The following is a 26,593-nucleotide window of genomic DNA, read 5'->3' as shown; positions in this document are numbered from 1 at the left end:
ACACAATCCCCACACACACACTCTCCCTCTCTGTCTCTGTTGCTTTACTCCATCTCTTCTACAAGTGGGTCATACTTCCCGGGTCAGGCTGAGATTGAAGCAGGGGCCACTGGGAGTTGTGGTTGTTTCTGGCTGGTTGAGTGAGCATTCATGCGTAGGTGTATGTGTGTTGGTCGTGATGTTCATTAATAGCACAGCTAATCGCTGCATAGGTCCGTGTCCCCTTTGAGGCACTGATAATTGATTAGTTAGTTTGATGGAAGAGGTAGTTGTGTATGCCGCGTCATGTCATGCATCAGCGTCCACCCCTGACATTGACAGGTAACGGGCAGGCCACGATTTAACGTGTGAAAACTTTCAAGGGCAAAAGACAGAACCAGTCTGTCTGACACTGAAAACCAGACTTTTTAAAATGGTACAGGCTATACAATACGTGTGGGGAAAGAACCATTTTTCTTTTTTATTATTATCTTTTTGGGACAACAAATCACATCCTTAAAAAAATCGAATCACAAGTAAGTAGTGCTGGATATTGGATAAATAAAAGGAGGTGCTCTTTTTCATTGTCTAAAAATGAATTTCCTCTTAGCCTGGAACAGTTATTTTAACCTCAATCCTTAATTCTTTTTCAGTAAAAAATGTGCTTACACACCTCTTTGTAAGTGCCTCAAACACTTATTTTTTTAAAAGCCCAGCCAGCTGTTTGAGTTTCTGGTTGAAACCTCACTTGCCTTTCAATGCAAGTAAAAACTGTCGTCTTTTCAGAGGATGCAGTTCACGATGCTTAGCAGGAAAAGGAAACCCCTCATAAATGACACTCAAACTCTCTTGGGGTTGTCTCACGTCTCTGCTCTCTCTCTTTCAGGCATCAGCACATTGATAGCTAAAGGCGTGTATGACGCTGCCTTCCCTCTTCACGATGTAAGTGCAAAGTCCCCTGAGACGCTGATGGTTTTAATGTGTTTTACTAGATTTCAATTTTCAGTGAGTGGAAACATTCTTGGAGTAGAAATCTTACACTCTGACAAATGACGTAGCAAAATACTGACTAGTGCAGGAATTTCTCAAGTTTTGAAATTAACGGGTACATATAATACATAATTGGGCCTTGAGGCGACTTATGTTGTGATTTGGCGCTATATAAATAAAATTGAAAATTGAAATATAAGGAAGAATTACTGTTCTGTGTTAATTTTTGATTATCTAATTATATTTTGTGAGTGATAATTCAATTCAGTTTTATTTATACAGCACCAAATGACAACAACAGTCGCTTCAAAGCACTTTGTATTGTAAAGACCCTACAATGACAGAGAAAAAAGCCCAAAAACATATGACCCCCTTTAAGCTAGCACTTTGCGACGGTGGGAAGGAAGTCTCCAAAAGTTGATTCTGTTCATCCGGACGTAGCGTTTTGTGGAAGAAACGTTTCGTCACTCATCCAAGTGACTTCTTCAGTCTGCAGTCAGCTGAGTCTGAAGAAGTCACTTGGATGAGTGATGAAACGTTTCTTCCACAAAACGCTACGTCCAGATGAACAGAATCAACTTTTGGAGATTTACTTACCTGGATGATTGAACATGCATCAAGAAGTGGGAAGGAAGAACTCCCCTTTAACAGGAAGAAACCTTCAGCAGAACCAGGCTAAGGGAGGGGCAGCTATCTGCTGTGACAGGTTGAGGGTGAGTGGAAGGAAATTGGACAAAACATGTACTGAGGAAGAGAGCCAGAATCGAATATCTGATAATTAAATGCTGAGGCAAAAACAAGTGAGTGAGAAAGAAATGCTAAGTGAATCATGGAAAGCCCCAGCAAGCCGTGTCTATTGTAGTGTTTAGTTACACTAAATTCAGGATCACCTGATCCAGCCCCAGCTAAGCTTTAACAAGAGGGAAATTTTTAAGCCTGAACTTAGAAGACACTCTCTCTGCTTTTAAGTTCAAGCTGGGAGCTGGTTCCACAGAAGAGGGGCCTGAATGCTGAAGACTCTGCCTGTCATTCCACTTTTTAAATATCTTAGGAACCAGAAGGAAATCTGAGAGCTAAGTGCTCTACTGGGGCCTGATTATTTAAGACCTTGTTTGTGAGGACAAGGATTTTAAATATAATCCCAGCTTTAACAGTGATTGAAGAGGAACCAGTATGGTGGAAAAAAGCTGTTTGTAGTCCCTGTCAGTACTCTTGCTGCAGCACTTTGGATCATTTTTCCTAGAACAAATAAATGCATGGAATAGTTTTTCAGCATCACTCTTAGACAGGATATTTCTATTTTTTAAGAGATTGCACAGATGGAAGAAAGAAGTCCTAAATATTTGTTTAATATAATAGATTCCTTACGGTGATACTGGAAGCCAAGGTAATGAGGCCAAGCAGCCATCAGATTTCTAAGATCCTTAGGAGTGAGTCGAATAACCCCAGTTTGATCTGATTTTAGAAGCAGTAAATTAGAGGTTATCCAGTCTTTTTCTTTAAGACATTCCTGCAGCTTAGCTAATTGGTGTGTATCATTTACTTTCATAGATCCCCTGAGTTTCATCTGCATAGAAATGAAAATGTATGTCTAATTATGCTGCCTAAGGGAAGCATGTGTAATAGAATTGGTCCAGCATAGAACCCTGTGGATCTCCATATTTAACCTTAGTGTGTAGAAAAATCCATTTAAATGAACAAATTGGAGTCTATCATGCCTTCTCTGACCTAAAATGATAATTTCAGTTTCTGAAAAGTCTTTGGCTCTAAATTAAAGATGTACACTGGCATGGCCCCGTGGTTTAACCAGCTATAAAACTGACAATTACTCTGACATCTAACTTGATTGATATTAACACTTCAGACAACCTCCTCTTACCACATTATCTGCTCTTAACAACTTCAAATACTGTATTTCGAGTGTTTTTAATTTCTGTATTTCTACATGTTTTCCACAAGTGCACTGTGCTGCCTGTTGTCGTGCGCCTGTGTGCACTCATGCTTTTCATCCTCTCTTCTCACTGCTCAGGGTGACTACAAGGTCATCGGACACCTGGAGGAGAGGAACGACAGACAGGTGCGTTGACTCAGCCTTTCATTCCTGTCACCCCCTTTGTTCCTTTAAGTGATGTGGTACAGCTATGAAAACTCAGTCTCAGTCAAGTCAGCTGTCCAAAACATGTTAACTCCCAGCAACTCAAAAAGGGACCTCCACTTTTCTGAACAACTGAGCTTTAGTTTGCCATCCTCATCTCATATTTAATTTGATTTTCTTCCAACATCTGTCTAACGTGTTTACAAAACTCTCAAAGTGCAAAAAAACAGGATCCGACTCAAATTTCAAAGCAAAATATTAATAGAAAATTGAAATGTGAAAATTGAGAGGATTAGTCTTTATCCTTGTGTTTACTCCAGTTTTTGTAACATGTTCTAGTTCAACCACATACCTTGTTAGATTTTTATCTTTTAAGCACGAGGAGCACCAGGCTTCATAATGCGGTTTTCCTCCTCTCTTACTGCATTTCACTTGGCTGCAGGATAATGTTACTTATACTGCAGCTTGTTGGCTTCATCCACTGAGGTTTAATTCGGCCAATCAGAATGTTACTGCCTACAGATGAGCTCTACCTCTGAGAATCATTTTCAACTTACAACATGACAAAATACGCCCACACTGACTCTGACTCTCTCTCTCTCTCTCTCTCTCTCTCTCTCTCTCTCTCTCTCTCTCTCTCTCTCTCTCTCTCTCTCTCTCTCTCTCTCTCTCTCCCCCTCTCTCTCTCCCTCTCCCTTTCTCTCTATTGCTTTGTCTTGTCTGTCAGGTTCTGCATGAAGAGTGGGCTAGATACTCAGCCTTTTACAAGTACCAACCCATTGATCTAGTCAGGTAAAGTAACCACAGCATCAACACGAAGACCTCCGTTTTTCTTTTAATTTAATATGACTCTGCCATACATGATTAGTGAAAGATGTACATGGGGACCTGCCAGGCACGGGAGCCGCCGCCAGTCCCCTCAGAGCCCTTCCCCAAACAGCAGCTCAATTCATGTTTATGCCATTCACCTTTATCTACTAAAAAATGCTGTCAAACCTAAAATAAGAATGTCGGCCAGCTAGTGAAATGGTTCTTAAGATATTCACATGCCCATTTGTTCTTTGGCGTTACTAGTCACCATGTGTATACTGGTCATGAATGATTCCTTACTAGCCAAACCACCTTGTAAGACTGACAAATCAAGAATTTATATTTGTTTCAACTGCAAATTTTATATCTCAGCCTGACCCAATATTGACAGACTCAGGAACATAGAGGAGATTTTAGGAGCACAGAAGTTACTCTAGGAGAGCTGGACAGGGCTGTACCCATTAGCAGGACTGGTATGTGCTCAAGGAGGAACAGGATGAGCACTACCAGAGCTACAAAATGACCTCCAGCAGACTTCATACAGGTGGCCTGAAGGCCCGATGTCCCTTGTGCTCACTACCTGGCACTGTGGAGCCCATTTGACATTTACCATAGAACACCAGTCATAGCAGGTCCACTACTTGCACCCTGTGCTTTTCATAAATGAGAGCAGGTTCACCCCGAGCACCTGTGACAGTCGTGGGTTTGTAGAAGCTGTGGAGAATGTAATGCTGCATGCAAGCTCATTTAGTATGCCCTGTTTGGTGGTGGGTCGGTGATGGTCTGGGGAGGCATATATCCATGGAGGAATATCCACAGACCTCGACATGCTGGGTGTTGGCACCCTGACTGCCAGTAGATATGGGGATGAAATCCTTCGGCCTGCCGTCAGACCCTACACTGACGGGTTTCACCTAGTGCTCGGCTTCATATGGTGAGAGAATGCAGGCAGTTGCTTGAATATGAAGAAACTGATACCATTCAATGACCCCCGTACTCGCCTGACCTAAATCCAATAGAACACCCAATAGAGTAGGCTGAGGGCTAAAATACTATGTACTGACACAATTATTGACTCAGCAAAATTACACAGAATGAAGAATGTTGCTTATCTCATTACATGTGGACACATTTGCTTTGTGGTAATAAACCTCTGACAATCATAAAAACTATATATTCTGTTGATTTGTACTTCTAAATAGTATAACTAAATAGTGTAACTAATTATACTATTTTGATTACTCTGCAGTAAGTAGCACAGATTTATCCATTGTTAAGGTTAATTAAGTCCATGTTGGAGTCTTTAGATCTTGCTCAGGCAGAATTTGTACACCAGTCTTTAAGAAGCAACTATTAAAGGCTTTGCAGAGGTAGGAAACACCCTAAATAATAAGAGCATTAGCCCTCTTAATCTATTTTGGGGTCAAACACAGCATCAGGATCCTTACACCTGTTTTACATACTAATTCCGTCTGCTGTGCCCTAACCATGAACTGCATTATTCCTTACCCACAGGAAGTACTTTGGTGAGAAGATCGGCCTTTACTTTGCATGGCTCGGCGTGTACACCCAGCTGCTTGTACCAGCTTCCATAGTGGGTATCATTGTGTTTGGCTATGGAGTGGCGACAATGGACACTAATATACCAAGGTACATTAGAAATCCACTGCAAAAATCTCTAGTTTTACTGTTGCAGTTTCATTTGAGAGAGAAAATCATTGTACAATCCCACACTGTAAAAAGTGGTTATGGAATGAGATGTTCCCTAAAATACGGATTCTAGCATAATGCAGAAAATAAGGATTTGTTCCTGCCATTGCATGCACATATGCCCATACACACATTTACTAGACAGGGATTGCCCAGATACCTGCTGTATCTGGCTTTAGTCAGGGTTGTGTGGGTGGCGCACAAAAGGCTCAGCTGGCTCTGTGTGTGTGTGTGTGTGTGTGTGTGTGTGTGCGTGCGCGTGCGTGTGATGAAGTGGAAGGATGATAATTCAGCCTACACCAAGTATGAATAGGGTCAAAGTAGAAAAGCTTGTGTTGTGGTTATGTGTTAAAAGTTCCATTCATTTATTGTGGTTAAATGTAACAGACCCAAAGATCCATGCGCCTTTTTAGCTGAGAGTGAATCCACAGACAGAAATATAGAGCCTCAGTTAATCTTATAGTCATAAACATTAACACTACACCACGTGTTATATAATGGTGGGCACTCTAGATTTGATATTTTTTCCCCCTCTTCTTCAGTCTGGAGATGTGTGACCAGCGTCTCAATTTCACCATGTGTCCTCTGTGTGACCGAGCATGTGACTTCTGGCATCTCAGCACTGCCTGTGGAACCGCCAAAGCTTCACACCTCTTTGATAACCCTGCCACTGTCTTCTTTGCCATCTTCATGTCTCTATGGGGTAAGGTTATGTGTTTTTGCATATGCATACCGAGATGACAGGTGGGCTGGTTATGAAAATGCTCAGAGATACAGTCCTGATCAAAAGTTTAAGACCACTTGAAAAATGGCAAATAACATATTTGGCATGGTTGGATCTTAACAAGGTTCTAAGTAGAGCTTCAACATGCAACAAGAAGAAATGGGAGTGAGACAAAACATTTTTTTTGAGCATGCAATTTATTGAAAACAATGCTTAAACTGAAACAGACTGTTTTACAGCTGATCAAAGGTTTAGGACCACATGCCTTTAAAAGGCCAAATCTGTGCAAAATGTGGATTCATTGTCATTTTCTGTCCGGTAGTCATACTGTCATGGTGTTCTGATGGCAAAGGCAAAATGTTCCCTTTTTGAACGGGGTCGGGTTGCTGAACTGCATAAGCAGGGTCTCTAGCAGCGCACAATCCACATTTTTGCACAGATTTGGCCTTTTAAATGTGGTCCTAAACTTTTGATTGGGACTGTATCTTATGACCTGAATTTTATGTCCTGAGAGAATCTGTATAAAATTACATGAGACTGAACACTAAGGAAGGAGCAGCAGGTTAGAGTGGTTAAGGATAGAGATGGAATTCTACTAATGACTGAATAGAGTATGCTGAGAAGATGGAAGGAGTACTTTGGGGAGCTCATGAATGTAAAGAACATGACAGAGGAGGATAAATGGTGTATTAAGAAGTGCAGAAGATTAGTAAGGAGGAAGTGAGGACGGCTATGAAGAGGATGAAGATTAGAAAGGTGGATGGTTCAGGTGGCATACCTGTGGTGGTATAAAGATGTGTAGGAGAGAGGGCAGTGGGATTTTTAACCAGACACAATCTTGGAGAGTGAGAGCATGACTGAGGAATGGAGAAGAAATGGCTGATGTGCAGAGCTATAGTACAGCAATCCCCAACGTTTCTTGCGCCATGCACTGGTTTAATGCCCAACAATATTTTCACAGACTGGCCTCTAAGGTGTTGCAGATAAATACAACAAAATAAAACCGGTAACTGTACCAAAAAAAAGATTTATGCATAACACATGGGAAAAGACCCAGGGAAACTGAGTTAACGATAAAAACAATAAAAAAAAAAACGATAAAAACCCTGAGAACCATAAATTTCACACCCGAGCCTCAACTCTCGCAGCCAGATACCAAACGACTCACGGACCGGTACTGGTCCGTGGCCCGGGGGTTGGGGACCGCTGCCATAGTAGATACAGAGGGATAAAGTTAACGAGCCACACCATGAAGCTGTGGGAAAGAGTTGCTGAAGCTAGGTTAAGAAGAGAGGTGACAATCAATGAGCAGCAGTGTGGCTTCACATCTGTAGTTCTTTCTCAGCATGATGTTTGGGTGTTGATGGAAAAGTATAGACTGTCAGAAGGAGCTGCACTGTGTCTTTGATGGTCTAGATAAAGCATATGAGAGGGTGCCAAGTGCGGAACTGTTGTACTGTATGAGGAAGGAGTGATAGAGTGAGAGTGCTGGTAGATGACATGTATGAAGATGGTAAGACAGCTGTGAGGTATGTGGTAGGATTGACATATGTCTGAGCTTTGAGTGGGATTAATCAGGGATCGGCTTCTTGTTTGCACTAGTAATGGACAGGCTGATTAATGAGGTCAGGCAGGAGTCTCTGTGGGGTATCATTTTCACAGATGACATTAAGATCTGTAGTGAGAGTAGGAAGCAGGTGGAAGAGAGCCAGGAGAGGTGGAGGTATACAGTGGAGAGAAAAGGACAAGTCCCTGGAAACAAGACAGAATAAGTTTGTGTGAAAGATGTTTTGAAGATAGATGAGTTAAACATCTGTTGGCAGCTATCCAAAGCAACATACAGCACATGAGAGAGGTGAATAGGTGATTTTGTTGATAGCAGCAAGTGTGAAAGCAAAGGTTTGCAGGACAGTAGTGAGAGTTACTATGATGTCTGGTTTGGAGACTGGTACAAAGGCAAGATGGGAGGTGGAAGATGTTAAATCCTTCATTGGCAATGACCAGAATGGACACGATTAGAAATGAGTATATATGTTACAAATAAGTCATAGGAACAGCTCAGGTTGGGCAGCTGTAAATTTAAATTACACCAAGTCACTGTCAAAGAGCAATTAGGGGACAAATGCATTATTTCTCTCTTGCTTTCTTGCTTGCCCTCTATGTCGTTGAATCAATTGAAAAAGAAGTAGTTTAGTCAACTCTAAAATAAAAACTTAGGGTCAACTTTTAAGTCATATGATGCAGTTGGAAACTTGCAATTGGAGATTTACGATACTGTAACCTTTATTAAAGTTCCTCGTTTGTGTGATTGTGCAGCGGTGCTATTTCTGGAACAGTGGAAGCGACGTCAGATCAGTCTGAGCTTCAGCTGGGACTTGACAGGCATTGAGGAGGATGAGGTAAATGCTTTTTAAAGTGCAAACATAAACGCATCAAACCTACAAAATTAGCAGAAAAATTTCTGAACATTCAGATTGGCAGAGGTTTTTTCTTTTTTCTTAACCAGTTTCACTCCTACAATCTGCGTGTGGCCACACTACCTCCTCCTGCAGTGACACTTAACATTGGCACTAAATGCATTATCATCTAATGCTAATCCCACACTAGCCTGGAATGTACATGTGGCATACACATAGATGCCCACATGAGAGTCAGATAGAATGTCCAGAACCTAACTCCTTCTCACTCCTGTTTTCTTTCAGGAACACCCCAGGCCAAGATATGAGACCGTCCTCCTGCAGAAAAGACAGAAGAAGCAGAACAATAAGAAAAAGAAGAAGAAAAAGAATGAGGTAGGAAGGCAAAGAAAACAAAGCTATACTATTAAGGTGCTTACTATAGGAACGTGTTATGGTAACAAGTCATGTTTTTTAAATTCAGTGATCTGTATACATAATACAAATATGAAGGAAATATATTTCCTTTCACCCAGCTGGTTTTCAACATGTCCAAGATTATCTCATGACTGGGAGTGATCTAGATTCTCTGTGTAAAACAGGTCAATCACACTGAGTCCTGTTGGCCCACATACTTTTGCAGTGGTAACAGATGGCTGCCTGCTGCTGCCAGAGGGAAGCAGGGAACTGGTTCACATGACACAGGATCATCATTACACCATCCCAAAATTGATTAGGGAAGAAAAATAGAAAAATTTAAAAGATCTTCCTGGGAGCTGATCATATATACAGTGGGGCAAAAAAGTATTTAGTCAGCCACCGATTGTGCAAGTTCCCCCACCTAAAATGATGACAGAGGTCAGTAATTTGCACCAGAGGTACACTTCAACTGTGAGAGACAGAATGTGAAAAAAAAATCCATGAATCCACATGGTAGGATTTGTAAAGAATTTATTCGTAAATCAGGGTGGAAAATAAGTATTTGGTCAATAACAAAAATACAACTCAATACTTTGTAACATAACCTTTGTTGGCAATAACAGAGGTCAAACGTTTACTATAGGTCTTTACCAGGTTTGCACACACAGTAGCTGGTATTTTGGCCCATTCCTCCATGCAGATCTTCTCGAGAGCAGTGATGTTTTGGGGCTGTCGCCGAGCAACACGGACTTTCAACTCCCGCCACAGATTTTCTATGGGGTTGAGGTCTGGAGACTGGCTAGGCCACTCCAGGACTTTCAAATGCTTCTTACGGAGCCACTCCTTTGTTGCCCGGGCGGTGTGTTTTGGATCATTGTCATGTTGGAAGACCCAGCCTCGTTTCATCTTCAAAGTTCTCACTGATGGAAGGAGGTTTTGGCTCAGAATCTCACGATACATGGCCCCATTCATTCTGTCCTTAACATGGATCAGTCGTCCTGTCCCCTTGGCAGAAAAACAGCCCCATAGCATGATGTTTCCACCCCCATGCTTCACAGTAGGTATGGTGTTCTTGGGATGCAACTCAGTATTCTTCTTCCTCCAAACACGACGAGTTGAGTTTATACCAAAAAGTTCTACTTTGGTTTCATCTGACCACATGACATTCTCCCAATCCTCTGCTGTATCATCCATGTGCTCTCTGGCAAACTTCAGACGGGCCTGGACATGCACTGGCTTCAGCAGCGGAACACGTCTGGCACTGCGGGATTTGATTCCCTGCCGTTGTAGTGTGTTACTGATGGTGACCTTTGTTACTTTGGTCCCAGCTCTCTGCAGGTCATTCACCAGGTCCCCCCGTGTGGTTCTGGGATCTTTGCTCACCGTTCTCATGATCATTTTGACCCCACGGGATGAGATCTTGCGTGGAGCCCCAGATCGAGGGAGATTATCAGTGGTCTTGTATGTCTTCCATTTTCTGATGATTGCTCCCACAGTTGATTTTTTCACACCAAGCTGCTTGCCTATTGTAGATTCACTCTTCCCAGTCTGGTGCAGGTCTACAATACTTTTCCTGGTGTCCTTCGAAAGCTCTTTGGTCTTGGCCATGGCGGCGTTTGGAGTCTGACTGTTTGAGGCTGTGGACAGGTGTCTTTTATACAGATGATGAGTTCAAACAGGTGCCATTCATACAGGTAACGAGTGGGGGACAGAAAAGCTTCTTACAGAAGACGTTACAGGTCTGTGAGAGCCAGAGATTTTCCTTGTTTGAGGTGACCAAATACTTATTTTCCACCCTGATTTACGAATAAATTCTTTACAAATCCTACCATGTGAATTCATGGATTTTTTTTTTTCACATTCTGTCTCTCACAGTTGAAGTGTACCTCTGGTGCAAATTACTGACCTCTGTCATCATTTTAAGTGGGGGAACTTGCACAATCGGTGGCTGACTAAATACTTTTTTGCCCCACTGTAGTTGCAACTCAGGATTTAGTATCTTGCCCACAGATACTTTGGCATGCAGGCTGGAGCAGCCAGGAACCCACCCAACCTTCTGATTAGTGGATGAACCACTCTATCTCCTGACCCATAACCACAATGAAGAAATTGATAGAGCTGTTAGTGTGCCACTTAAAGATTCCTCACCATCAATGGGTTCAACTTCTTATACGTTGGCGAAAGACTTGCGAAAGTTAGCTGCAGGTCCTTCGGTGGCTTTCAGCCAATCAAATATGGGACACTCTTCAGAGCCAATGCACTTTGTGTTTGACCAGGTGTTTCCTCAGATTTGATGTGTTGCCATTTTTTTTTTTCCTTCATTTTCCTCTGCAAATGTTACAGAGAGCAATCGTTGCGCAATTTTTATTTTTATTTTTTGAAAGCGTAACCACACCTGAGAGATCTTTTGGTTAACTTGAGTGATAGTTAGTAATAGTCATGCTCTTTCTTACGCTTACCTAAAATTTGGCACCGAATGATTTAGTGTGAGTTGGTTTTCAGTAGATAATTCAGTCAGTACCCTAAAAAGTACAGAGTTTGGTACCCAACCCTGACTTTATCAGAGTCTTTAGGTCCTTCATGTTTTTTTTGTTTTTTTATTTTTTATTTTTTGACTTTTAACAAACTTGTATTAGGTAATATAATGTGGAGTACAGGAATGCTTGTTGCTGAAAGTGTGCCTCTGTACACCTACACAGATGGTCCATTAAAAAGGAGGTGTGATTCATAATTAATAGAATTGTTGTAAATCGATGTGACTTAAATAAATATGTTATATTTTATATAAACAAATATGCTTTATGTGCAAAGAGAAAAACATCCTCCAAGCTTTTGAGTGATAGTGGGTGTGTCTGTCTGTGTCTGTCTGTGTATTTGTCTGTCTGTCTGTGTGTCTGTAACTTGTCCCCCCTGTCTTTCAGCCAGCAAAGCAGGAGGACGGGACAGTGACAGGGAAGGACAGATGGAGACAAAAACTACTGTCAGCCATGTCTGCAGGAATACCGGTAACCCCTCCTCTCCTTCCCCTGTCCTCTTCTACCACCTGTCCTTTTCTTTTCCCTCCTGCTCCCACCTTGCTTTCCCTATCCTTTCTTTCCCCTCCTGCAGGCTGCTGTCTGTTCTTCTCTTCCTGTCCCATCCTCAGGGTGCTACCGTTTCCACTTCACAGGTATTTCTTTGTATGTTTTCTAGCATACCCCTTTTAAATATATCAATCCAGGTATGTGATGACCACAGCAGGAGTTAAAATTGCCCATATAGTTGGGCTAGTTGATGAACCCGAAAGCAGAGCACAGATATGAGCAGGAACAGGAAGATTGCGTATTTAAAAAAAAAAAAAATGCTCATTGTTGGTGGGAGAGAGTTGGGTTTGAATGGAGGTCACGATGAGGTTGAAGCAATAGGCAGGGCCAGGGCACCAATGCAGCTAAGGACTGCTGTATGAGAAGTTCAGAGAACAGAGAGCTCAGAACTGAGAAAGATAAGAAGGGGCTTAGGCAGATGAATGCTGCAGACAGAGAAGAACAGGTGTTGGTAAATGCGAATACATGAGTGGGCAATAAACTAACAGAGACTGCATGATCTGGCAGTTGTGTATACAATGTTTTCACAGTCAAAGTGTTGGATCTAGGTATTTATTGCAGAGCAGGATGATGACAAGCAGCTGGCAGTCTGACTTCCCCCGCTCATCACATCCTGCAATCAAGCAGGCAGAAAACAGAAACACAGAAAGTAGGGAGGGAAAAGATTGCGCTTTGCAGCTTGGTGGGAATGATGGTACAAGTGAAGGGCATGACACACAAAATTACCCTGCATTCCACTGCCCACGTCACCCTGTAGAACATGTGCTCTGGGAAAAATTCAGATAGTAGTGTATGATTTTTGCTTTTTTCTCAGAATGGAATGAAATCTGGCTCAACTTGGGTGCTGGTAGGTGACCCATGTGCGGCCTGGTTCTATTCCACCCTGGATGAGTTCGTGCATGTCTTTCCTTTCTCAAACTGCCTTGTCATTAAACAGGCTAAACACACGCTTTACACACTAATCAAAGAAGTATTAATCCAGGTCTGAAAATAGTTCTCAACCAAAGCACTGTAGTACTGTTTTCCCAGGTAGTTAAGCTAATTAATGTTAAGAAATCCTTCCAATATAGTCTTTAAAAAAGGAACATTCTTTATAACACAGCAAAGGTAAAATGATTTGTTGGATCTAAAGGATTTCTTTTCTACAAACCTTGTTGCTAGACAGTTAACAGGACCCCCTTATGAATTGGGTGAGCTGCTAATCCTTCTTTGCAACCTTTATCTCTGTGGGCTTTTTCCTCATCGCAGGTGTACCACATGACATTAATGGACTCAACGGAGACATACTGTTTGTTACACCTTTTCTTGTATGACAAGTTAATTGTGGTTAGGTCTACTGTCAAAAAAACAAACAAACAAACAGCTACAAGTACCTGGGGATCCCACAGGCAAATGGGAACCATGAAGAGGCCACTATGAAAGCTGCAAACACCAAGTACCTGCAGAGGTTCAGGCAAGTCCTGGGGAGTCAGCTGAATGGCAAAAACAAAGTCTAGGCTATCAACACCTAGCTCTGATCAGGTACCCTGCTGGGATAATAAGCTGGCTGAAGGAGGAGATGGAAGCCACTGACATCAAGACGCGGATGGAATTCTGTGAATGCAGAAATGACAGAGTGTGAGACTTAAAACACAAATTTATATGACAAAAAGATGCACAACACAAATAAGCCGACTTGGAGAAGTAGAGGGATGGAAAGAAACTGAGGGAGGGCGGGCTGAGTGGGAGTGATGCATGCTGGGCAGGAAGCCAGGGGTAAGATTAGTGACCGTCACTATGGCGACACACAACTCCCTCTCACACACTTGAACCATTGTTACCTGAATGTGCTGTAGGATCAAATCAAAAGATTATATGAACATATACGTGAGTAAAATGGGTCTTTGGTTTTTGAGTCTTCTACGTTGGTCCTGTTATTTTAAAGCAATATGCCTTCGGCATACTAAGCACTTATAAATGTTGGGTAAATCAAGTTGAGCATTCATTTTGGCTACTTTAAGTACAGAGCTCAGGCTGCATGCTTACATTTGCAAACTGACAGTAAAAGTGCCGTAACTACATCAGTGGCTAATCTTCAGTGACGGACAAATCACTGTCACAATGTTTCAAATCAGTTTTTGAACTACAGGGCATGTTAGTGCTAATAATACAAGACAAACTAAAAAAAGAGAGAGGGTCACATGTTTTAAAGCCCAGAATCCTAAAGGGAAGCCAGCTCTGTCTTAGACACTTACATTGCATTAGATGTGCCTGAAAATGGTGAAATGGTACTATATGTATAACATCATTCTTAACATTTAAGCAAAGCAAAGCAAAGAAAAGCATTTATTATGTTTGAAATGAAGGCTCATGTCCAAAAGGCGCGATTCTCAAAATGATGATAAATGTACAGATTAAAAACAAGTTGCTGATTTCGTTTCTGGTTCTTTTATACACTGCTCACTGCATAGACGTTATAAGTGAGAGACTGCATAAATCTGAATAATGGACTTGAGCAGAAAAGCACATTGTGTTCCATGTAACACTTTCATTTCCATTAAAGTTTTTATATTTAATATGTGCATGTTCAGTTAAGACAAAAGGCCCTCCGTTTGAAAGGCTAACGACTTTGTTCCAACAGAATAATGAGAAAGAAAAATGTTAGCGAAATTGTGTATTTTTAAATCAAATGTATTTCGTCAGTTGTAATCAGGATGAAACCTGTTTGTTATTTCTCAACACCGCACCCTGAGTGCAAACAAACACACTTTCCAGCGTTCACAAGTTTAGAAGACTCAACGAGGTCGTTTTCAAGAAGCTTGCCAAAACCATCCGGTAAGTTAATTAAATGAGTTGGTTTGTTGTCTGAACACAGTGTAGACATCTGCTGCTGGTTACCATGTAAAAACAAAGTAGAACGCACAAGTTGATTTACACACTTAATCTAATCTGATCTAAACTGACAAGTATGCACATAGTGCCCACGTCACATTCAAGTGCTAACACGTTTTATTATTCTAGTAATAGTCTTTTAAAAAAGGTTAATATGAAGAATTTATACTTGGTAGCAGTAATAGTTTTGCATACATAGTACTATTTAATAATAGAAGTGGTAGTGTCTGTGAAAAGTAGAAACTACTGATGATAACTTGTTGCAGTTTAATGCAGCCTTATTTTACATTTCATTTAAATCTTGTTTTGCTCTTCTGTCTCTAGCAGATTGGAAATTTGTCACGAGTCCTGGTGTGATCAAATTTTCCTTCAGCACTTGAACCAGGCTAAGAGTCTGGAAAAGGGGGAGGAGAAGTGAGAACCTTAAGAGAAGATGGTATGGCTTTATTTTGATTATTTTTGGTTTTTGCTGAAAGATTGTTTCTTTTAAATATTTTTGGTGTTAATGGTTTCTTGGATTTCTGCCATGAATTGTCCTTTTGTAGGTCATTTTTTTTTTAACAAATTACTAGCTGAACTTTTGAAACACAGCAATGGAGAAACAGTCAGGTGGAGTCTAATCCAGAATGCCAGAGAGCTATAAAAAGTCACAGTCTCTGTTTTAACTTTTAATCTTACTTATTACTTAGCAAATTCTCATTTTTAACTAAAACTTTATTAGAATTGGGTTTTTAAAATGACTTGTGTCTTTTTTTTTTTGTTATAGGTCTTCAATCATCAGCGAACAACCTACAACCTGACCCCAAGTGAAAGGCTTCTGGACTCACTGTCTCTCTGGGAATACTTGCCAAAAGCTGCAAAGTGAACAATGTTGTAGAACTGAAGTGACAATAAAAAACTTCACATTTAAGAGATTTGTTTGTAATCCAATAATTTACATGGCTAACACCTCATAATTAATTTGTCTCTTAAAGTTTGTAGTGGGCTTGAAAAACACATTATTAATTTTATAAAAACACAACTTGAATGTAGCATACACACCTCAGATCTGCAGTGCAAATGTTGGAGCAACCAAAGGACTACCTAATGATGTATGCAAGAAACATGCTTTAATGGTTAAGGCTGTCTAAATGTGCATTTACTATTTAGTGAAAAACCAAGAGGTCCTCAGATGACTAAAGGGCAGAACTCTTGAGTGGTTGAAGCAATTAGACCAGTATTAATGTAGTTCTAATAAATGTCAAAATGTGTCCTTGCATGCAGAAATGTGTACGTCATTTTAATTCTACAAGGTTCAAAATCCTTATTTTGAACCTTGCGTCCCCATATTTTAAACTGATGCTACTCCTAGACGTGGTGTCTTACTCTAAATCTCAGATTAAATGTCTAACACTCCCCTTTCAACCCACTGTATAAGCTTATTCGTGACGGTTCATATGTATATTTGCCTGTTTCTGTTTTTAAAAAGCTTGTATTGCAGGGTGTACAATGCCATCATATTCACTAGATGGTGCCATTGCACTGCCAGGCTGCATAATCCCTCTTCAGAGTATACAGGGTTTTGATCCACTCAGGTCTGTGTGTGCAAACTGACTTCCTATCACTGTGTGAAGATGTTCATGTATGCATTATTTCCATATGCCTATAAGCACCACCTGGGGGTGGAAGATTTGAAACAGTTTGACAGCGGTTTTGTTCCACTGTAAACTGTAACTGTACAGGTTACATTCCATTATTAAAATTTCTGACATTCTGGGCGAGACTTTTGTTTGCACAGGGTTTAGTAGCTGGGCAAAACCAGATCCTTCTGTCATCTCCTAGCATTTTAAATTATGCATTGCTACTGTCTCCTGGCTGTAACCTGGTTTTCGAGGTTGTAGAAATCAATCTTCCTATCTGAATCTTGGCAAGAAAGCAGATACTTGTGTTTTCTTAGACCTGAAATCGCTCCAAAGTAGAAGCCAGTTAATGTGGTTAATGCCTGGGAGAATGGATGAATCAGCTTCTGGATGTTAGAGATTTTCTGGAATAAAACGATGTCCTCAAGCAAGTGTTTGAATTTAGGCTGCGTACAGTAAAACACATTTTTATGCTCCCTTATGTCTGTGCTGAGATGTGGTAATGTTCCCCGTGGTCGTGTGAAATTCACTGGCTGCTTGTTTCGCTCTAAACTCAGTTTTTACAAACCATTTGAAAGGAGGAAGGGGCTTTGTTTTTCTCTCTTTTTAAGACGTCTCTGTAGGCTCTCTGTTCTGGATAACAGATTTAAAAACAAACTTAAAGATCCACAGATTCCTGTATGACTGATTTGGAATTTTCCCTCTTTTCTCCTCCTCTGTTTTTTTCTGTCAGTCTCCTATAGAGAAGCTGACCTGGAAAGATCGCCTTCCCGGATACTTGATAAACGTGTCCTCTATCCTCTTCATGGTGAGTATTTAAAAATGTGTTTTAGGGCCAGTGTAGGATGAGAAAAATGTATGTGCAGAGCTGGGAATAAAAGGGATTCCTTTTTCCTTTTTTTTTTTCTTAAGATCCATTTGACTTTATAAGGTTGGATTGACCTCATCAAGCAACAGCGGATAACAGAATACAATTAGATCTTTCTTTCCAGTTGGATTTAGCAGTAAAGAAATACTTTTAGCTCAAACTTACCAAAGCGCACATTTTTTCCTTCTAAATCAGAATCAGAATCAGAATACTTTATTCATCCCGAAAGTTACCACTTTAAGCACGAGTTTCTCAACATTACTATCCCCCTCTCTGAGATATGTATGATTTTAAAATAAGGTTTGGGTTACATCTGATCTAGCCTAGCCGTGTCATTTTCTCAGAATTGAAGTGTGAGAGCATAATAAGTCTAGCCATTGCTCTATAACGATTTGAGTAATAACTACCCTTCCTTTGCTTGTGTTTTTGCTCCCAGTTTGCGCTGACATTTTCTGCAGTTTTCGGCGTCATCATTTACCGCATCACAATCTCTGCGATTATGGCGATGAGCCCTGACCCGGAGATCAGGCACAATGTTCGGGTGACAGTCACTGCCACTGCGGTCATCATCAACCTCGTGGTTATCTTGATTCTGGATGAAATCTACGGTGCTGTGGCAGTGTGGTTAACTGAGCTAGGTACAGACACACACACAGATGTCCTTTTACTCTATTCTAGTAAAGTAACTTTGGTTTCAAGTACCAGAGAGAATGGGGGGGAAAACTGGATCCACTGGTGAACACTGCTAAAAACCTTGATTGGTTTTCTTTCCTGCCAAGAGTTAAGTAAAAAGATCATTAACATTTGAATATCTTTAATAATGAAGCTGTAACTGCACAAGATGTTAGCTTAGCTTAACAGTCACCATGCTGGTCACCATGCATGATATCAAGTCTCAAAGTCATCAAAGTCTGATTAACTTTAGAAATGTATTTTTTGAATTGCTATAAGTATGGGTTTTTTTTTATAGTTTAAAAACAAAAAAAACAAAAAAAAACAAAAAACAAAAAAACAAAAAAAAAAAAAAAAAAAAAAAAAAAAATATATATATATATATATATATATATATATATATATATATATATGGGTCCAGGATGAGACAACGAACATCCAAGAATACATTGGGAAGATGGCCCCAACTGACCGAGTGCTCAGTGAATACCTCAGGCAGCAGAAACCCAAGAAAGAGGAGGGAGACGAGGAACCATCATGGAAGGACAGGCCCCTGCACGGTATGTACCACCGGCAGATAGAGGAGGTGGCTGATATCCAGAAATCCTACCAGTGGCTGGACAAAGCTGGACTGAAAGACAGCACAGAGGCACTAATCATGGCAGCACAAGAACAAGCTCTGAGCACAAGATCCATAGAGGCTGGGGTCTATCACACCAGGCAAGACCCCAGGTGCAGGCTGTGTAAAGATGCCCCAGAGACAATCCAGCACATAACAGCAGGGTGCAAGATGCTAGCAGGCAAGGCATACATGGAACGCCATAACCAAGTGGCCGGCATAGTGTACAGGAACATCTGTGCCGAGTATAACCTGGAAGTCCCGAGGTCAAAATGGGAGATGCCCCCAAGGGTGGTGGAGAATGACCGAGCTAAGATCCTGTGGGACTTCCAGATACAGACGGACAAAATGGTGGTGGCTAACCAACCAGACATAGTGGTGGTAGACAAACAGAAGAAGACGGCCGTAGTGATCGATGTAGCGGTTCCGAATGACAGCAATATCAGGAAGAAGGAACACGAGAAGCTGGAGAAATACCAAGGGCTCAGAGAAGAGCTCGAGAGGATGTGGAGGGTGAAGGTAACGGTGGTCCCCGTGGTAATCGGAGCACTAGGTGCGGTGACTCCCAAGATAGGCGAGTGGCTCCAGCAGATCCCGGGAACAACATCGGAGATCTCTGTCCAGAAGAGCGCAGTCCTGGGAACAGCTAAGATACTGCGCAGGACCCTCAAGCTCCCAGGCCTCTGGTAGAGGACCCGAGCTTGAAGGATAAACCGCCCGCAGGGGCGTGCTGGGTGTGTAGTGTAGTATATTAATTATACTATACAAGCTCTTCATACATCCTGTTAACTACAGTCTATTTGGGAACATGTACTGGCATGACAGTTGCAACAGACTGATATTTCCTACGTTAAGGCTAGGCCAGTAGATTGCCCTGGTTTTGTTTCTAAGCTAAGGTAATTATATCCTGCTAGTAATTTACTCCTTGAATCTAATCTAACCCTGATTTCTGGAAATCAGGGAGTTGTTTCAAATATCCAGAATGACACATTTACAAATGCTAGGAGTAAAATAATGCCTAGGTCTCTTGATAAAACATGTAATCATCTTCATCTTCTGTATCTGAGAAAGAGTCCTTCTGCCTCATGGTGGACAGCTTGATAAAACTTTGATGTTTTCATGCTCCAGCCATCCCATCAGTCATCCCAGGAGGGTTTTCCTACATTTATATTCATATTCAAAACCTCTGAAATAGAAAAAAATTAGATGGAGAAATGTGAGGGAAGAGAGAGAGAGTGTGTGTGTGCGCTCGTGAGTGTGTGTGAGAGAGATGATGTGCAATGTGAAAAGTTCCAGTATTTTAACCTACTTCCAGCACAGTGATCATGTTAAACTCTCTTCACTTGCAGAGTTGTCACTTTCTGCTGAACAGACGCCATTCTTGTGCAGTCATAACAGTCTAGAGTCACACTGTAGAAAAAATAATGTGGACACCTTAGAAATACAAGCCTAATAGAGCTGTGCATGTGTTTGCTTGATGTTTCTTTTACATAGGCCCCATTTCATTTCTATTAGCATGCCTCTTTTTCTGTAGCACTCATGAAATACCGTGCTAACTCTTTCTCACTGTTTCACATCAACTATTTTTCAGAGATTCCTAAAACAGAAACCAACTTTGAAGAACGGCTCATCCTGAAAGCCTTCTTACTCAAGTTTATGAACGCATATGCTCCCATCTTTTACGTGGCTTTCTTCAAGGGACGGTAAGCCCTCTGTGTTTGTGTTCACCATTGTACCATGAACACCACATCTGAAATGTCACCTATAAAATGACACCCACTTCTTTTTAGTGTCACTACTGGGACCTAATGTTTTTTTTTTTTGTACGTTTTTGCAGGTTTGCTGGACGCCCGGGAAATTATGTGTATGTGTTTAATGATTTTCGGATGGAGGAGGTGTGTGATTTTTACCTTTAAACATAAGTTTGTTTTTCATTTGGATTAGCGAAATTGGATTCAAAAGTTACAGTGTAATGTGTAAAAAAAAAAAAAAAAAAAAAAAAAAAAAAAATGATATGTATCCCCCAGTGTGCTCCAGGAGGGTGCCTCATTGAGTTGTGTATTCAGCTCAGCATCATCATGTTGGGGAAGCAACTAATCCAGAACAACATCTTTGAGATTGGCATCCCGTAAGTCCATCGATTTGTATGAAGATAAAAATGAAAAGAAGCAGTCAGGCAATAAGATTGTCCCTTGTATGTGTTTGATTGCTAGTGTTTGATATCATTTGGACATTGACATAATGCTTTCCCCAGCCGCTTACTCTAACCCTGAAAATCAAAAATGAATACCTTACCCTAAACCTATGCCAGTGCACTGAACCTATAATTAATGGCTACAGAAAAACCATGCTCTTTATACTTAACCGTAACCCAATTATAAACCTGACACCAACACCACATTTTGAGCCTCAACAATGCCTTCAAACACATGGGGACGAGTGTTTTGTGACTGTTGGTCCCCACAAGTATAGTAGCATGCCAATTTTCTATTCCCACAAAGATGTCTAAACGTGTGTACACACACACACACACACACACACACACACACACACACTTGCTGACAATTTCTTGCAGCATCTGCTCTGCCCTTTCTTGTTCTAGTAACATTCCTTCCATGTCTGGACAGTGGTTTTGTGCAATAGCTTAGCAATAACATGCAAATCTGAAAGCTCAAAGGTCATCTACGTTTATAACAGATGTCAACCAGACACCCTTTCTAGCTTCAGGCTACACTTTTATTGTTGCTTTACTCACTCATTAGGTGAGCTTCATCAAAAGCTCTGTTAGTCATCTTGATGGACCTGCAAGTCGCAGCACATGCAATCATATCTGCATGCCATCCTTTCCACTGTTACACATTCATCTCCTTAAAAGTTTCACACCTGGTAGAATTGTTGTGTGCAGGTGTGTAACTCATCACATGTGCCCTGTTGCTCCATGTGTGTTTATGCAAACAAAACATAAAAAATATTTAGGTTGTATTGTATATCCCTTCACCAAACTGCAAACACACATGCATATTTATGGTTGTATTACTCATGTAAGAGTGCATTCTTAGAGAAACACCCATGCTCTCACTTTCCTTCACTGTCTCTTCAGTTCTCTGTTGGCTGTTCCCTTTTTCGCTTACATAAAAACCCTAAAACATTCAGCCCCTGGCTGTCAGTTCACTGGGTTTTCAACAAACATCAGCATTTCAGCACCTCTGTAAATACTTATTTTGCTATTATGTTTCACAAGCAGTCTGCAAATCTTTTATTGTTCCAGCTAAGGTCTAGAGAGTTTTAACGACTCTGTGCTGTGCTAGAAACTCCAAATGCGATCGTTTTGTTGGAGTCATTGCACTCATTCAACTGCATTGGTGCCACCTATTTTAGTTTCCAGCTTTGATATCTTTTACTGAAAGTAAACAAGAAAGCAGGAATTGTGAGTGGAAGGTATTCATGCCCTGCCTCTGACAACTTTAGAATGGATTTTTGCAGTAGGGATTAATCACAGCTATAACCCAGCAGTCAGTTGGAGCCTTACACATAGTACAGTTGCAGTAAAGGTAAAGTCTTTTATTGTCTTTGCACTTTCACCTTCCTTCATTTTAACAGGAAATTGAAGAAATTGGTCCGTACATTAAAGGAAAAAGAAACGACACCAAAGGCGAGGGAGGAAGAGAAGCCACCTCAGCAGTGGAACCTGGACTATGCCCTGGCTCCCTTTGAAGGCCTCACTCCAGAATACATGGAGATGAGTGAGTATGCATACACACAGAGAAAAATGGCCTCACAGTCTGTAGCCTGAAAACTTATATAAGACACATAAGACGTTTACATTATGCTGCTTTCCAACAGATGTCACTGCAAAACTGTGCAGTGCTGTGAGTTGATGAACTCTGTATACTACAGTGGAATGCAGGGACATTTACAGGAAGGCAAGCAGAGACGAAAGACAGAAAATATTAAAAACAGGAGGCATTAGTTTTTAAAATAAGAACAATAGTATTTAGAATATTTATTTATAATAATGGCAAGGATTCCCAAGAATTCCTGGACTCGTTCCTGGTGGGTGATGGGCTCCGCCAGGGCTGCCCTTTGTCTCCGGTTCTGTTCATAATTTTTATGGACAGGATTTCTAGGCGCAGCCAAGTGGCGGAGGGCTTTCGCTTTGGTGGCCTCAGAATCTCATCTCTGATTTTTGCAGATGATGTGGTTCTGTTGGCTTCATCGGGTGAGGGCCTCCAGCTCGCACTGGAACGGTTCGCAGCCGAGTGTGAAGCAGCGGGAATGAGGATCAGCACCTCCAAATCTGAGGCCATGGTTCTCAGCCGGAAAAGGGTGGAGTGCCCACTCCGGGTCGGGGATGAGTTCCTGCCCCAAGTGGAGGAGTTCAAGTATCTCGGGGTCTTGTTCGCGAGTGATGGGAGAAGGGAGCCGGAGATCGACAGACGGATTGGGGCTGCAGTAATGCGGACGCTGCACCGGTCCGTCGTGGTGAAGAGGGAGCTGAGTGTAAAAGCGAAGCTCTCAATTTACCGGTCGATCTACGTCCCTACCCTCACCTATGGCCACGAGCTGTGGGTAGTGACCGAAAGAACGAGATCGCGGATACAAGCGGCAGAAATGAGCTTCCTCCGAAGGGTGGCTGGCCTCTCCCTTAGAGATAGGGTGAGAAGTTCGGCCATCCGGGAGGGGCTCAGAGTAGAGCAGCTGCTGCTCCACATCGAAAGGAGCCAACTGAGGTGGTTCGGGCATCTGACAAGGATGCCCCCTGGGCGCCTCCTGGGTGAGGTGTTCCAGGCATGTCCCACCGGGAGGAGGCCCCGGGGCAGACCCAGGACACGCTGGAGAGATTATATCTCTCGGCTGGCCTGGGAACGCCTTGGTGTTCCCCCGGATAAGCTGGAGGAGGTGGCTGGGGAGAGGGAGGTCTGGACCTCTTTGCTTAGGCTGCTGCCCCCGCGACCTGGCCCCGGATAAAGCGGATGAAGATGGATGGATGGATGGATGGATGGATGGATGGATGGATGGCAAGGATTCCAATAAACCACTGTAAGCTGGAGCTGCCCAACTTATCATTGCCTGACACCACTCCATGCTATTTACGCCATTTTAAATGTATAGGCTTGCCATCAGTGTTGAGTGTTTAAAATCACCTTGGATAAGCAACAACTTCTCAGTTCTTTGTATGGCATCTTAGACAGGTAAGATGCCATACTCCTCAGATACAGTATCGAGGATACTTGAGGGCGCATGAGAGTTTGGCCAACAAGTTTATGTGTTTTCTGGACTTGGACATGGCATTCGACCTTGTCCCTGGGGTGTCCTGTGGGAGGTGCTTCGGGAAGCGTGATACAGCTGTTGCAGGAGTTTAGTCCGCTGGCAATAAGTCGGACTCGTTTCCGGTGGGTGATGGGCTCTGCCAGAGCTGCCCTTTGTCACCGATTCTGTTCATAATTTTTAGGCGTAGCCAAGTGGCAAAAGGCTTCCACTTAGATGATCTCAGAATCTCATCCCTGTCTTTTTTGCAGATGATGTAGTTCTGCTGGCTTCATCAGGTGATGGCCTCCAGCTCGCACTGGGTGACATGTTAGATATCAGTGAGGTTGCTGACTGGCAGCTTTGAACTCAGTGAAACCTTGTAAATGTTGTTTTTCACAATACAGCTGAATGCTATGCTTTACTGTGAATCCTGAGAGAACAGACTTCTTGTTTTATTGGATTTTAAATCATTTTGACCATGTTTTTCACTCTGTGGTACTGACAGGTTTTTGGTACCTGGTGGCGCTGTGATTAGGGCCTTTCTGTGTGGGGTTTTCTTGTTCAATCCGTGTCAGCGTGGCTTCTTTTCGGGTACTCCGGCTTCCTCCTGCAGAGCCCAAAGACATGCGGTTATTAGGGATAGGTTAACTGGTGATTCTAAATTGTTCATAGGCGTGAATGTGAGTGTGAATGGTTGTGTGTCTCTCTGTGTTAGCCCTGCAACAGGCTGACAATTTGTCTAGCATACTGTTACGAAATCAGTTTCACCCCGGTTCTTTTTATTCCTCGGGCATCCAGAGACTGCACCGGAACTCAGTAGTCATTTTCACAAAACCTTTATTCATCTTTATTCATCTTCATTTAAGCATGCATCTTCTAGAAGGGAAGACGTGCAAGGCCGGTGTCCCTCTGCAGATCTTCCACTCCTTTGTTTGTTACAGTCAGCTTTATAGAAGCGACCCTATCATAATACCCCCATGGTGTACTGCAAACTCTGTCTGTGTGTGTATGCACGAGCGCGTGAGTGCCTGTGTGTGTGCGCGTACTCGTATGTCTATGTGAGTGCACGTGAGTGAGTGTGCATGTAGGTGTGGGTGCATCATAACAGTCAAAGCACTGTGTGTGTGTCTCTGTTTGTGACTTCCTGCCGGTCATAAAAGTAATCTCCTCACCTGAGCTACACCAAATTCCTCTACACAACAGAGAAAACAGAGTTAACATATTACAAACACTGAGACCCCCACCCAGGTCTCCCCTGGGCAATTTCCACTCAACATTAACTTCTCTTTGTCTTACTTTCACAGTTCAAAGTGGGTGGGCCTCCTAGAAATCTACTCCTAAATTCATGACACACTCAGGCCTTTATTGCATCCAGGGCAGTGTCAGTGTCTCTACAATAATTCTACATCCTACCTAACACATTTCTAAACTCTCAAATAAGCTACGCATATCTTCAATACCCAGCCTGCTATAGGGCGAGTTGGATGAGAGGAAGAAGATGGATGGATGGATAGAGGAGCATTTGGACCCAGAAACTGTTACTTACTTCAAACTTAAGAAGCAGATTTAAAAAATTTTTGAAGCTCATTAGAAACAAAACAAAGCATTTTGTATCTCTCATCAAAAGGCACAGCTAAAACACAACAGCCAATACAGTGAGGATAACCTATGACAGGGGAGAGTAAATTCCATGCATCATGCCTGTTTTGCAAACAATGAAGCTAGTGATATTTTGACTAAATTTCATTTAAGCCCCAACATTTTTCTTTGATTGGTTGATTACATTTTTTTGAGTCAATCTAATTCAGAGTGAGCTTGTGAAACTGCCTCTTTCAAAAGGTTTTACTGAATAGATAAATGAACATACATTTGAACCCTAATTTTGTACAGAGAATAAAAGAAAACAAGAAACTGAGATACAATCAACAAACAAATGAAAGACGTGCACTGTTTGAAGGAGACATGCAGCGCTGGCCTCCATGCTGCACGGCTTGAGGTGTCTGATCATTTCCCCACTGCTGATAGAAGTCTAAGCGCTGCAGCAGTTTCACAAACATGCATCAACAAGCTTGACCTGTAAAAAAAATTGGTGTTGATCTTCGTGAACCCATAAAATGGGCCGTGTTTTCCTTGGATATCAGTGCCATATAGAACTTGTGTAACAGTGTTTTCAAAGTGAAGTTTTCTTGGCAGAATTTGATGTTTGTGGGAACCTTACACTTGGTTTCTATTAAGAACATCAAAATGATGGTAGTTTTATACTGCTGTAAAGTAATCCAGGTCAAACTGGATGAAAACCTGGTGATTTTTATGTTTCTGCTGTGTTTTAGTTATTTCATGTGACATGAATAGAGTGAGGACGGGCGGAACAAGAAGACTGGGCTGTAGCTGTAGGGCACACAGAGGAATGTCAGAAATGTCTGACACACGCACTGTAGCGAGTGTATGTGAATGGATAGTCTGGATTTGTGTTAACTCATTTTTTAA

At 41.8% G+C, this 26,593-nt stretch overlaps 1 protein-coding gene across 3 annotated transcripts in view; it reads left to right on the top strand.

Annotated features, from left to right (window-relative positions):
• The window catches only part of ano2b (anoctamin 2b), a 76,647-nt gene that overhangs the window by 30,472 nt on the left and 19,582 nt on the right, over positions 1 to 26,593 (top strand). For 2 of the 3 annotated variants that reach the window (XM_085252921.1, XM_085252920.1), the window contains 14 exons: positions 866 to 921; positions 2,999 to 3,046; positions 3,792 to 3,856; positions 5,390 to 5,524; positions 6,127 to 6,287; positions 8,625 to 8,707; positions 9,011 to 9,100; positions 12,046 to 12,129; positions 17,431 to 17,505; positions 18,002 to 18,203; positions 20,448 to 20,559; positions 20,694 to 20,751; positions 20,884 to 20,984; positions 22,457 to 22,599. In XM_085252921.1, coding sequence (XP_085109047.1) covers positions 866 to 921; positions 2,999 to 3,046; positions 3,792 to 3,856; positions 5,390 to 5,524; positions 6,127 to 6,287; positions 8,625 to 8,707; positions 9,011 to 9,100; positions 12,046 to 12,129; positions 17,431 to 17,505; positions 18,002 to 18,203; positions 20,448 to 20,559; positions 20,694 to 20,751; positions 20,884 to 20,984; positions 22,457 to 22,599 — 1,413 coding nt within the window. The remainder of the gene's footprint in view (positions 1 to 865; positions 922 to 2,998; positions 3,047 to 3,791; positions 3,857 to 5,389; positions 5,525 to 6,126; positions 6,288 to 8,624; positions 8,708 to 9,010; positions 9,101 to 12,045; positions 12,130 to 17,430; positions 17,506 to 18,001; positions 18,204 to 20,447; positions 20,560 to 20,693; positions 20,752 to 20,883; positions 20,985 to 22,456; positions 22,600 to 26,593) is intronic. The other variant, XM_085252922.1, reaches the window with a different exon arrangement.

The sequence above is a fragment of the Mchenga conophoros genome, linkage group LG17, assembly GCF_057382185.1.
Source record: "Mchenga conophoros isolate Kocher_MC1m ecotype Shallow Benthic linkage group LG17, M_conophoros_male_GT1.1, whole genome shotgun sequence".
In the NCBI taxonomy this organism is placed as follows: domain Eukaryota; kingdom Metazoa; phylum Chordata; class Actinopteri; order Cichliformes; family Cichlidae; genus Mchenga; species Mchenga conophoros.
This window is presented reverse-complemented; position numbering and strand designations above follow the sequence as displayed.